Raw genomic sequence first — 12,686 nt, forward strand, 5'->3', positions numbered from 1 at the left:
ATCATCCTTGTGTACGGGCAATGATGCAGTGGTGGTATATGAGATCTGTAGAACTGGAGCCACACGGAGCCACAAAGGCCACTGCCATTTTGGCGCCGCCAGTACATGGGGGCACGGGCGTCCTGGGTGGGAGGTGGATGTGGTGGCCGCAGCCGGCGGTTTCCTTTGTTGCAATACGTCCCCTCCATCTGTCATCTCCCACCTCTGTACCACTCTGTTCGTATTCGACCTCCCTGCCTTCCATATACCCCCCTTCCTCTCCCCATCGACTACCCGCTTGCCCGCTTGCTCGCTCTCTCGCTGTCTCGCTCGCTGCATTTCCGCGGGCCCAGCAGCCTCTTGCCCCCCCCCCCCTGAAGACCGCGGTGTGACCACTTCCCTGTGCCCTCCACTTTCTCTCGGTGCTTTCCTTCTCTCTCACCCAATCCGCCCCCTTTGCACACCTCGCACCCATATTCCTTTCATCCTCCGTCCATCCCTTTCTCTCATCCTCATCCTCCACCACCCCTCTCTCGGCCTCCGTCGCCACCCCTCCTCCCCCCTCCCTCCCTCCCCCTCCCCCTCCCCGAGCACAGCAGGCAGCATGGACAACCCCCTGCTCGCTATGCTCAAGCAGGCAGCGACAGGCCCCCCACCGGCCGTCGTCTCGCCCCCGGCGCAAGGCATTGCGCCCACTTCATCAACGTCGCCGGGCCCATCCAACCTCCAGCCCGTCAGCCTCGATGACTTGTTCAAGAGCATCTCGCAGCCTGCAAGCCGCTCCATGCCTGGGCCCAGTGGCCTCCCCGCTCCCCAGCAGCAGCAGGTCGTCACGCCCCCAACCGCCGCCCCCGTGCCCGTTGCCGTCGCTTCGTCGTCGTCGCCGGGTGTCGCCGCCGGCACTGGCCCACAGCACCAGGCCAAGCTCCTCGGCATGCTCTCGCTCGGCAAGGCGTCACCGGCGTCGTCGACCGACAGCCGCCCGCCCTCGGGTGTGCCGTCGAATGGGTCGCGTGAGATGGACCGCAAAAGCTCGCTTTTAAACGTCCTCAAGTCGTGAGTAGTGTCTGTCGTGTGATCACTAAAAAGGTTCGTCTTCGGTGACGCTGACGCTCGTTTCAGGCCCCTCGCTGCTCCTCCCCCAGCCCTCGCAGAGCCCGTGATCACGCACCCGGTCGAGCTGCCTGCCAGCATCGTCTCCCCGCCGCCCCTGCTCTCGCCTGCCAACTCGCACTTTACCCCAGTGCCCATCCCACCGTCGGCGGCAGCGCCCATCCCCCTCGTCCCCGCTGCGGCCTCGTCACCGGCGCCTCCCAAGTCGATGTTTGACTTTGTCTCGCCGTTTGACGCCTTTGCGCCTCCCAAGACTCGTTCCAACGCTGGATCGGTGTCGGCGGTCAACTCGTCCGTGGGCCACACGGCCCCGACGTCCCCCGTCAAGGCGCCCAGCACCATCTCGCCCGCCCCGGTCTCTGCAGTCTACTCGCCTCCTCCTGCGCTGTCGCCTGCGCTCGTGAGCCCGCCCGTCGTGACTCCCCCGGCCGTCGCCCAGCTCGACCAGGTGCGGTCGCGCTCCCCGGCGAACAAGCAGGTCCAGGCTGTGCGTACGCACTCGCGCAAGGCGTCTGCGTCGTCGCCACCCAGTCTGTGGCCTCGCCCGCTGCCACGCCCACTGCCGCCACGCCCAACACAAAGGGCAAGAACGACCTCGGCCTGCCTTGGCTCGTGGGCAAGGTTGCCAAGAATGCCGTCGGCAGTGGCCCCAAGTCTCTCGCTCCGGGTTCCATCACCATCGACCTGTCCAAGCCCAACGTGGACGCGCTCATTAACGCACCTGGCACCGTCCAGGTGACCCCCATGACCATCATGAAGGCCGAGAACATTGGTTTCCACCGCGGCCGTACCGTCGCCTCCACCAAGGGCTGGGTCGCATACACGCTTTCTCGCGGCCGCGTGCGCCTCATTGAGCGCAACTCTGGTGCCCGCACCGTCCTCCAGCTCGAGGCCACGGGCCCCATCCTTGACATTGCCGCCACGGCTGGGGGTCTGGCTGTTGTCGCCTCGGACGGCTCGGTGGCCGTCTTCACTGTCCCGACATCTTGGGAACGCGACGACCCCACCTGCCCGCTCATCTTCTACCTCGGCCCCATCGACGATGACAGTGTCCCCGAGACCCTCGGCGACGTAAACCACGTCGAGTGGGTGCGCAGGCCCGGTACCAATGGCGACTCGCTCGCCATTGGCGGTACTGAAGGTGTGATCATTGTGCGCCCCGCCGACTATGCCGAGCAGCCCAGCGTCGACGCTCGCGAGATCATGACGGCCAACAAGGTCCTCAAGACCAACGGCCCCCTGGTATCGTTCTGCCTCAACAGCACTCACCAGGCCATTGGTCTGCTGTCCACCTCGAGCCACTTCTGCCTCTACTCGGTGCTCAACCTCAACCGCGTGTGGAACCGCCAGTTGCCCTCAAACGCGCACAGCCTCCCTCCCTCGAGCGTGCATTTCTGCGAGGCCAACATCCTCGTCGGCCGCGCCAACGACACGCACTTTGACTTGGTCCAGATCACGATCGAGCTGGCCATCCTGTCGTCCATCCAGTTTGTCGCTCCCAAGCCGTCGCCTGCCGCCCTCGACTTTGCGCACGCCGAATACGACACGGAGCGCAGCACACTCATCGTCGTCCCCTTTGCGCGAGGCTCGGCGTTTACCTTCCGGTACGCGCTCAAGGGCCAGGCGCCGCTCCGCTACCTGCACGCCGACACGTCGGGTGTCACGGCGTTTGACAGCATGGCCGAGCTTCCCCTCGACAGCGTGCTCTCGTTTGTCGCCGGCGCCAACACCGACGGCGACGTCGAGCTGTTCTACTCGACGCCCACGGGTATCAGCCAGGCAAGCATTGACAAGGACGTGTTTGGCGGCGCCGTGACTCCCGTCAAGCCCGCTCCCGCTGTGCCCGAGCCAAAGGTCAAGAACGAGAAGAAGAAGGACAAGAAGGACAGGGCTGCTCCTGCTCCTGTTGCAGCTCCTGTGGCCGCTCCTGTGACCGCGCCCGTGGCCGCTCCAGTCCCCGCTCCTGCCCCTGCGTCTCCTGTTACTCCTGTGGTGGCCACGGTTGCTGCTGTGTCTGTTGTGGAAGTGGACGAGGGCACCGCGACCCCTCCACCAGTCGTTGCTGCTGCTGCTGCTCCCGCTGCCGCCGGCATCTCGTCTGACGAGTTCACCAAGGCGCTCAAGAAGACCGAGGACAAGCTGTCCAACCTCATCAAGCAGACTGTCTCAAACGAGCTCAAGACCCTCGCGTCCCGCCTGGACGCCGACAAGAACCTGGTCGCGAGCGTCAACTCGTCCATTGGCGAACACCTCAAGCAGCACTTGCCCGCCATTGTGTCGGACGAGTTCAAGCGCGTCCCCATCCAGGCCGAGGTGCGCTCGGCCGTCTCGGCCCATGCGCCTGCGGCGATCGAGCAGTCGCTCCAGGGTGTGAGCCGCGACATTGAGCGTGCCATCGCCCCTGTTGTGCCGCGCACGATCGCGACCGTTGTCCAGCCCGCAGTGGAGCATGCCGTCCATGACGCCGTGCAGACCATCCTCGTCCCGGCCCTGTCGCAGGCGACTACCCGCGTCTACGACCAGCTCGTCTCGGACCTCAAGTCTGAGATGCTCCATATCCGCAAGGACGTCAACGCCGACCAAGGCGACGCGCTCAAGGCCACCAACGCCATGATCCACTCGATGGCCAACAGCGTCAGCGAGCTCCAGCAGCAGGTGTCCGCGTTGTCGAAGCAGCTGGCCAAGTTCCAGGCTGCCGCCCCAGCTCCTACGTCGTCGCGTGACACTTCAGCAGCACCACCTGCATCCTTCGTGTCCGCACCTGCACCGCCCGCCCCCATCGCCCCCATCGGCACCCATCCTGCGCTGTCGCTGTTGTCGCCCCCGGTCCAGGCTGCTCCCGCACCCGCCCTCGTGGCCCCGGCCCTCCCGCCCAACCTCGAGGACACGTTCCTCACCGCCCTCCAGCGCCAGACAACGGGCGCGACCCTCCAGCTCGTCCACGACAATGCCCCGCGTACGGACCAGATCCTGCCCCTGCCCCCCATCCAAGAGCCCGCTCTCGCAGGCCGTGCTCATTGCGCTCGTGCACCGCGTGGCCCTCGCGCTCGCCGAGGTCCCGCCGCACGAGCCCATCTTCCAGACGGCGGCCATGTGGGAGCGCCGCGCCGTGGTGCTCATCGACGCGCGCGACCCGAGCATTGCCGGATACCTCCCGCGCGTGGTGCCCGTCGTCACGGGCGCGCTGCAGCAGGTGGTGAACAGCCTGTCCCGCATGCCCGACCCCATGAGCCAGGCGCACGTCGGCGTGCTCCGCGGCACGCTCGAGGTCATCAACTCGAAGCTGTGAGAGGGCGAGCGAGCGCAGCGAGCGAGCGAGGCTGCGACGTTGGCGGTGGCGATGGCGTTGGCGATGGCGATGGCGAGCCGGGTCAGCGAGCCAGGACGACGACGCAAGAGCAGTAGCGAGCGCCAGTGCGAATGGGCGACAAACGGATATCGGCGTCCGGCACTGCTCAGCCCGGGCGACTCCCAGCGACTCCGGCACCAACCCTCGCGCAAGTCTGTTGTCCAGTACGCCCCCTCCCACCATGGCCGACCACTGTATAGCGGTCGACACGCGCAGTCGGGCAAAAGCAAAGAAGGCGCAAGAGGTTGAGGTCGTTTGCATCAAGAGAAAGAGAGAGAGAGAGAGAGAGAGAGAGAGAGAAGAGGATGGTGGCCGCGCGCAGAGACGTACAGTACCGTATCCAGGTGTGATCCCCACGCGACGAAGAAGACTCGGAGCCACAGAGCTCGAGTTTTGTCTTTCCCATATCCCCCCCCCCCCACCGTCCCCCACGACCCGTTTTTTTTTTAGCATGTGCGCCGTGTGTTTCATAGCATGTCCGTCGAGTGTTTAATGCAGAGCGGCCCACGGGCCCGTGTCGAGAGAGAAAGAGAAAGTAGCAAAAACTGGACACATGGGAGTGAACGTGAGTGTGTGTGGCATGTTCGACCATGTATCTATCTGCAGCACTTGTTTGAGGGTCGATACCCCTCCCGCTCGCCTGGGGCCGCAACGCAACCCACGGCGCACGTTTGTTTCCAGCGCTCACTGCCCGCGACCCACAGCCCCCTGGTCGTTTGTGCTTATCATGCATCACGCCAAGACCACCACCACCACCACCCACCACCACCATGACTTGATCCCTGCTCGTGACGCCCCCATGTACCCTCAACACTCCAAGACTCCAACGCTCCCAACGCTCCCAACACTCCCAACACTCCCAACACTCCACGGCCCGATGTCAGCCAGTGGCAGCGCACGATGCCCGCACGCCCGTACGCCCGTACGCCGGTGCGCCGGTGCGCCATGCCCAGCGCCGAGACGCCCAGCGCGCCGAGGAACGCCATCGGCGCGTCAACGCGTCGCGTCGGGTGGGGTCCGGCGTACATACCGTACCGTACTGTACCGTACCGTGCCAACCGTCTCCGACCGCCATTCTGCCTTCTCGCGCGCCGCACGCCTCCAATGGCCGTATTGCCTGAAGGCGCCAAGGGGATCATCGTCGGCCCTGGTGGGTGTGCTTGGACGCAAGACGCAAGACGCAAGACGCAGAACGCAGAACGTACGGCGAACGCTCTTCGTGCCGTGTGGGTGGGGGTGAGGCCAGGCCAGGCCAGGCGGTCCACGAGTGAGACGCGGGCTGCTGACAGTGAGCGCGTGAGCGAGCGATCAACGAGGTAAGGGAGGTGGTGCGATCAGTGCGAGGTCCCACACGGCACACGGTATTGTTATTGTGCCCGATACATACACACTGGGATGCACGCACGGGGGCCGCAACAACAACCACAAGAAGAACACGGAGAGTAAGAGCAAAGAGCAAAGAAGAAGAAAAAAAACTATAGGCAGAGTATCGGCTACCCCAGCACGCCGGCGGGGCAGAACACGCCCGCCGCGTCCGTTTGCGCTGGGGGAGCTTGAGGGGGGTGATGGAGTCCAGCATAAGGATGAATAAAGGAAAATAAACAAGACAGGAAAGTGTCCTTGTTCCGCCTGAACAGTCCTGCGAGCTGCGATGCGAGGCTAGCGCAGGCGGGGTATCCCGGGTGAAAAGGAGAGGAGGGGGTGCAGAGCGCTCCGTTTAGAGGACGAGGGCCATGGCGGCGGCAGCGACGACGGCACCGGCGCCAACAACGGTGGTGCGGCCGGCCGACGACGACGAAGAAGACGACGACGACGACGACGAGCCGGTGGTAGCGGCGGCGGTGGCGGCGGCACCCGAGGCGAGCGAGGTGGTGGACGACTGGGCGGCCGAGGCGTCCGACACCGAGGCCGAGGTGGTCGAGTTGGACTCGACGTCGGCGGTGGTCGAGGTGTTGGCGGCGCAGTTGGACACGGCGGGCGGGGTCTCGTAGACGGTGGTGTTCCAGGGGTAGAGGGTGAACTGGTCCGAGGTCGAGTAGACGGTGTTGGGGTCGTTGTAGGCGTAGAGCTTGATCATGTAGCCCTCGCCGGCGGGGTTGCCAGTGGTGCCAAAGATGGGGAACGCAGTGCAGTTGGGACGGATAAAGGTCTTGAGCTTGATGTCGTTGGCGAGCAGGCCGTTCGAGTTGGAGAGCCAGACCGAGAAGGCGACGGGGGCGTCGGCGTCGGCGGTCCACGAGAGAGTGTTGTTCTTCGAGGCGACCCCTGGGCAAATGTCAGTGGAGGTCCAAGGAGGGAGCGGGGTTGGGGGGTTGGATGCAGCGTTGGTTATCGAGCGTCGCAGGTGGGCCATCTGCTGCGCAATGTTTGAAGACAACAACAAAAGGAATGTGGGCAAGTGTCTGTGGGTGTTTGTGTGTGTGGTGCTGTTTGCCACCAGCACACTGGCACACTTCTCAACGTGCACATGTCCAAGTCCCTCCCCATGCACGGCTTGATGGATGCACTTGTTGACAACCGTCGAGCCCGCAACACCCCGCCATAGGCATTACTCACAGTAGACGTCGGCGTTGGGCTTGTCGATGGTGATGGCGGCCATGGCCATCATGGGGGCGGCAATGAGCGAGAGGAATGCGAGCATTGTGGGCGAGTGCAGCGCGGTAGCGAGTGTGTGTGTGTGGTTGGTGATCGACAAACGAGGTGGCTAAAGAGAAATAGAGAAAGACCAAAAGTGTTGATGAGAATGAGAACGAGAGAGAGCGAGAAAGCGATCCATGCCCGCCCCCAAGCTTTCCTTCCTTCCCTCCTTCTCTCTCTCCCTCTCTCCACCCGTCTCTCTCGCTGCTACGCACATCCATTGTCCTGCCAAGGCTCTCGCCCACACCCTGTGAATTCCTCAAACGGGACATGGGTGCATGTCGGACGCGTCGACGCCACGGGACCCCCAAGCCCCGCGCGCGCGCGCGCAGGGCGGGCAGGGCTGGGAGAAACGGTCATTCTCGCTCTCGCTCGGTCAGGTTAACCAGGTTGCTCCGGCCCAAAAACGCAATTCAATGGCTGCCTGCTGCGTACGATGGCTTGCTCTCTTGGACCTCTTGGATCTCTGGGCCGTCGTACAGCCGTACAGCCGTGCCCATCCCGCATGCTCGACGCTGCTGCAACTGTACTGGACTATAGTTTGGGACCCTTGCACTCTAATAAAGTAGCAATTCCGGAGGGACATGACAGCAGGACGTGCAGACGAGCAGGAGTGCAGGTTGCCGTCACCAGCTCACATCCTACTCATATCCTACACCCACTCACTCACACTCCCCGTGTGATGCCAAGAAGAGCATGGTTGACCGCAGCCGCCAAGTCTGGGCAAACACTGCGCACACCTCCCCGCGGCGCAGCCAAAAGCGAGCAACTACACCTGGGCTAACCACCTATGTTCCTTTAATACGCTCGCAGGGATGGCGGTCGAGTGCGCAGCGGGGCAAAGTGACAAGTGTGTCCATGTTGAACATGAGTACAGTCGTGTGCAACCGCAACGACACCCCAATGGCACGGCCGAGACATGTGCTCCATCTGTCAACAAACCCAGAGCCTGGGCATGAGCAAGGTTGCACTGATTGAACGCGGGTCCTTGTGCCTCGCGCCCCTGCCAAGTAAATGAAGGCTAATGCAAGGGGGTCTGATTAACTGGTAACTGATTTCAAAATGACACGTGTAATTACGTGTTTCCTGCTGGGTTCGAATCCAAGCAGCGGATCCGTCACTGTACATGACTCTTTTTGCGCCGTGCACAACGACCCCCCCCCCCCCCCCCCCCATTCTATTCACATGGACCGCACCACCTTCCAAGCACCTTACCCCCTTGCTGCATGCACCACGTTCTAAAGTATCCTACTGTCAGTCGACCACACAGTAACATGAGTTCCACACAACTGCACAGTGTTGAAGCCACGTTGCGGGTGCTGCGTTGCCATCAAACGAACGGCCATGGCCACTCCCAGCGGCCCGCCTCACTCGAGTCCTCCTGCAGCACCTACTAGCGGCACATGCATATACAACTTGAGTTCAAGCACGCCGCTCCAGTCGTAAAGGTGTGATCTTCGGGTACCAACCGGTTATGGCTGCTGCCTGGCGCGTCTCCTCTCCGGCCTGTACGGGCCGCCCCCTTGGCTGCCGCCACCGGCCACCAGTAGGTGACGCCGCAATACTGCATTTAGACCACTGGCCACCAGAGCAACCTCAGCACGGATGTCGCTCTGACACGCCAGCAGCACAGTCGGCATGCCACCGAGATGGACGCTTGCGCACTCTGCATGCTTCACCCACTACTCTGTACACATCCACATTACAGTGGCCCAACGCCGATCACACAACACCACTCCACCCCAACTTTGCGTCCACCTCCCGTGGTGATGGTCCTCTTGTCGATCCTCAAATCCGACGGCCATCAGTGTGGTGTGGCCGGTGATGGCCGCGCATTCCGGTCGTGACGTCTTCTTCGCTCGGCAGGGCCAGCGCACGAGCACGAACCCCAACACCAACACGAGCAACAGAGCCATCATTCCCAACTTGACATTCTCTCCACACCACTCTCTCAGCTCACCACCTCCCCCACTCCCTGCTCCCCCACTCCCTGCTCTGGGCCCCGCACCAGATTGCACGATGGGCACAGAGGTCACCGGTGCTGCTGTCTCCGCTGCCACCCAGCTCCAGGACGTCAAGCACCGGCGCGTGCTCGAATGGCTCGACGCCCAGTGGACCGAGGGCGACCGCCTGAAGCTCTTCGAGCATGTCCTCAAGGTCGTGCGATACGCCTCGCCATACATGATCTCCGGGCGGAGTGAGCTGGCCTGCAAGGCCGCGTTCAGGTATGTCTCCCCCTTGTGATGATCAGTTTTGGCTTGCGTTGTAGAAACTGACATTTCCAGGTCTGTATACCAGCAGCACTTCGCCCAGGTGGTTAACAACGAGGCTATGATCGACCGATACATCTGTCCGCCGGACGACTACCTCGCCGTAACCAGTCCAGACTACTTTACATGGCGCGAGATTCGGACCATCCTCGCAGTCACAAACCAGATTGCGCGTCGGGTCGATTTCACCGGCGTCATCCCCGGCCGCGGCCACAAGGGGTGCGCCATTGGGTGGCGGTGGGTTTCTTCTCTGGCTTCGTTGGGGTTGGATACAGCCGAAATCAATGCTAATGTGTGGCAGGGATCTGTACGACGACATCAAGCCGAGAGAACCGAGTAGGTATGCAATCACAGGCAGTGGATATTTGCAAGACTGGCGAGTGGCAAAGCAAAGCACAGAGAAGAGGATATGAGAATGCACGAATATGGAAGTCCACCTCTGCTGGTGTCTGACAATGAAGTGATGGGACATGGAATGGAAGCACGGAAGTCTGCCTAGCAGTGACACTGACTGTGTCAGTACCTCGCGAACCATCACGTCTTCCTTCATCAGTCGACCAGGTGCGTACATAGTCCACAGGACATTGTCGTCCACCAATCCTCCACCTTTTCCCCAACATCGACCCATGCCTGACGCTTCTGACGACCGCTGGACAACCCAGTGCTTGGCTCACCTCACCGACAAGCAGCGGCTCAACATGGAACAGTGGGCAGCGGACAAGCTTATCCCGCGTGAACACGCCATGGTCGTGTACCATGTCATCCGCATGGCCGTGCGGGAGCTGTCTTTTACAGGTCTGCTGCCAGGGCGGTCCAATGAAGCATGCAAGAATGCATTCCGGTGAGTCCCTCCTCTGATCTCTCCTCCGCCGCTGACACATGTCCCCTCAGCACCGTGGCTGGACTGTGTGCCAACTCTCTAGGCCCGTGTCCCGAGTATGAACTCATCTGTCCCGTGACCCCCACACGCCAGAGCCTGCGCGCGCCTCCCCGGTCCCAGCCGGCCCGCCGTATCGACAACTTTACGCCAGACGAGCTCGAGACCATCGTCCGCCATGCAAGCAAGTACGCGGGCCAGCTGACCATGTCCGGTGTGGTCCCCGGACGCGAGGGATCAGAATGCAAGCGCGCCTGGACGTGAGTGGCACCCCCGCTGTCCCAATTGGGGGTTCTTGAGCTAACGACCCAAAAGTGGCTTTTTGGTCGACATGGTGCTGGAGCACGCGCTGCACCCACTGTACGCCGTCAACTGGAATGGCGAGGCGGTCATGCCGGAACAAGTGACGCCGGGGGTTAGTAGCCCCGGTAGGTCGGTCTGGTGACCTTGCAGAAAGCGTGCATGCGAGAAGGGAGACTTGGAGTCGTATCGGAAGGGCGCGTGGGTGTTCCTAAAAGTCTGAGAAAATGATGAAAATTGTTCAGCAGACGGCTGGAAAGCGATGCATGTGCGCTTGGCTTCCAGGAGAATACTATCCCATCCAGAGAAGACAGAAACGCAAGAAGCATCCATGTAGCCCCTGTGGAGCGCCGTCAAACGCGTCGAGGAAGACGACGTCCGCGCGCGCCGATTATGGGCTCGTCTTCACCATCACAACACCGTTGGTGAAACGGTATCATGCGTCGTTGCCATGTGCAAGCTCGACGCGGCAGGGGTTCGACTCCCTTACGGTGTACGCGCAGGTGTTCTAGAGCATCTGGAAGTTGTTCCTTTTGGTCCGCAAGGTGTCCAAGAGGTCTGGCGAGTTGGCGGAGATTTGGCGACGCCGGAGGAGGTGTCGGGCGGTTTTTTCCGTTAGTGGCACCTGGCTTTTTTTTTTGTGCAAATGTAGGATTTCGACTTGGGCACCTGTCGGGCACCAGCTGCAGGCATGGAACGGTATACATCAGGCTTTCTAGGTAGATACCACTTTCTTTCCTCTACTTGTGAACTCATCCTACACGACGCCCTCTGCCCACGACGACATCGACCGGCTACCTCCAATACTCCTTGATCAAGATTTCTGAGAGGCGGACAATGGAAGAAACAAGGGAGCGGACACTCCGCATGCTGGGAAGGGGGCCGGCCGTACCAATGGCGTCTGGGACTTGTGAGCGGCCTGAGATTGGCAAGGGGTAAACACTCACTGGCGAGTTGCGTGAGGGCAGCCCCACTTGCCCACTGTTGGTGGGCCGCTGAGAGAACTTCGGTAGCCACCTCGATGGGGACATTGCCGCGTCCGATTTCGTCGTCAAACACTTGTTCCAAGTGTTGACGGTGGCTCACGTACCAAACGCGCTGGCGTCGGTCCAAGGGAGTACGGGCAGACAAGGCGGTGGGGACTTCATAACCACGGAGACTACCGAAGTAGGTGGCTCGCACCATGGATAGGAGGACGTTCATCACCTGCTCAACCAAGGCCCGCGTAGGGGGACAGAGTTGGACTCCATCTGCCTCCAACATTGATGTTGCTTGGTCGGCTTCAGTTAGCTTCTGATACCAAAGACTGAGCTCACCGAGAATCTTGGTGACAGCGCCGGCTTGGGCACGGAAGAGGTCATTCATCGAGAGCCTCATGATGGCGACACCCTTATCGGGTGTGTCATCGGTAGCGACGTGCTTCAAGGCCTCTGTTCCTTCCAAAAGAGCGGTCTCCAGGCCGTCTGGGAGGGGTGGGGCAAGCGGGGTAGGTGGGGAAAGGGGGGCGGTAGGCTTGTCGGCCGTAGCTTGGCGAGCCCTGTTGACCCGGGGGACGCGACGAGGTTGAGGTGTGGCCCGGATGCCTGGGCCGGGGGTGTCACTCGATCCCACGGACGACTGCGCGGTGGAGCTCCTTGAGCGCCTGGTGAAGGCGGCGGATGGGGCCTCTGAGGGCGAGCGGAGGGGGGTGGGCTCATGTGCGCCGCGGCGAGAAGAGTTGGTGGCGGGCTGCCAGGTCAACTGAAAACGTGCCTTCCTACTCACACGACGGGAGTTTGGAGCGCACGAAGGTGGGCGGTGGAATGGGACGAGGGAAGTGGATGATCTGGAGGCAGAGGGGATTGAAGGCGAGGGCGCTTTGTTGCCCGCACCGGACTGCGGCGTCGCGGACGAACGCCGGCGTCGATTCTGGGAGTCAGAGTCCAACGTCCAACGCAGACCTACAGGTGTAGAGGCAGGCGTTGACTCCCTCTCTGTTTTGATGCGCACGGGTGGCGGCGCTGGCGCCGGTGCCGGTGTCTCCCTCTCTGTTTTGATGCGCACGACGGGCTGGCCGTATTCCTTGAAGTCAGGTCTCATCTACTCCATAATACGCACAATCATGAGTGGGGCCATCGCGGAAGACAAAAGGGAAGCACAAGAGAATGGGTGAATGGAACAG

The 12,686-nt window shown here is 61.9% G+C and overlaps 4 protein-coding genes across 4 annotated transcripts; 2 read left to right on the plus strand and 2 right to left on the minus strand.

Moving 5' to 3' along the window:
• Nucleotides 1-583: 583 nt before the first annotated feature.
• EHS24_004665 (uncharacterized protein) lies at nt 584-4,690 on the plus strand (the record flags this gene model as incomplete). The annotated part of the gene is made up of 4 exons (XM_028620228.1): nt 584-1,035; nt 1,102-1,579; nt 1,624-4,377; nt 4,568-4,690. 4 exons carry the CDS (start codon nt 584-586, stop codon nt 4,688-4,690), a joined length of 3,807 nt encoding a protein of 1,268 aa, XP_028479200.1.
• A 1,468-nt stretch (nt 4,691-6,158) lies between these two features.
• Nucleotides 6,159-7,082, minus strand: EHS24_004666 (uncharacterized protein; the record flags this gene model as incomplete). Its single annotated transcript, XM_028620229.1, has 2 exons — nt 6,159-6,706; nt 6,998-7,082. The coding sequence occupies 2 exons, from the start codon at nt 7,080-7,082 to the stop codon at nt 6,159-6,161; spliced, it is 633 nt and encodes a 210-aa protein (XP_028479201.1).
• A 2,015-nt stretch (nt 7,083-9,097) lies between these two features.
• On the plus strand, nt 9,098-11,037 carry EHS24_004667 (uncharacterized protein; the record flags this gene model as incomplete). The annotated part of the gene is made up of 8 exons (XM_028620230.1): nt 9,098-9,303; nt 9,364-9,585; nt 9,650-9,684; nt 9,869-9,909; nt 10,011-10,189; nt 10,240-10,485; nt 10,541-10,640; nt 10,999-11,037. The coding sequence occupies 8 exons, from the start codon at nt 9,098-9,100 to the stop codon at nt 11,035-11,037; spliced, it is 1,068 nt and encodes a 355-aa protein (XP_028479202.1).
• A 282-nt stretch (nt 11,038-11,319) lies between these two features.
• On the minus strand, nt 11,320-12,640 carry EHS24_004668 (uncharacterized protein; the record flags this gene model as incomplete). The annotated part of the gene is made up of 6 exons (XM_028620231.1): nt 11,320-11,426; nt 11,473-11,805; nt 11,842-12,253; nt 12,290-12,433; nt 12,470-12,586; nt 12,623-12,640. The coding sequence occupies 6 exons, from the start codon at nt 12,638-12,640 to the stop codon at nt 11,320-11,322; spliced, it is 1,131 nt and encodes a 376-aa protein (XP_028479203.1).
• Nucleotides 12,641-12,686: the final 46 nt, after the last annotated feature.

Source organism: Apiotrichum porosum, assembly GCF_003942205.1.
Source record: "Apiotrichum porosum strain DSM 27194 chromosome Unknown scaffold_2, whole genome shotgun sequence".
Taxonomy (NCBI): domain Eukaryota; kingdom Fungi; phylum Basidiomycota; class Tremellomycetes; order Trichosporonales; family Trichosporonaceae; genus Apiotrichum; species Apiotrichum porosum.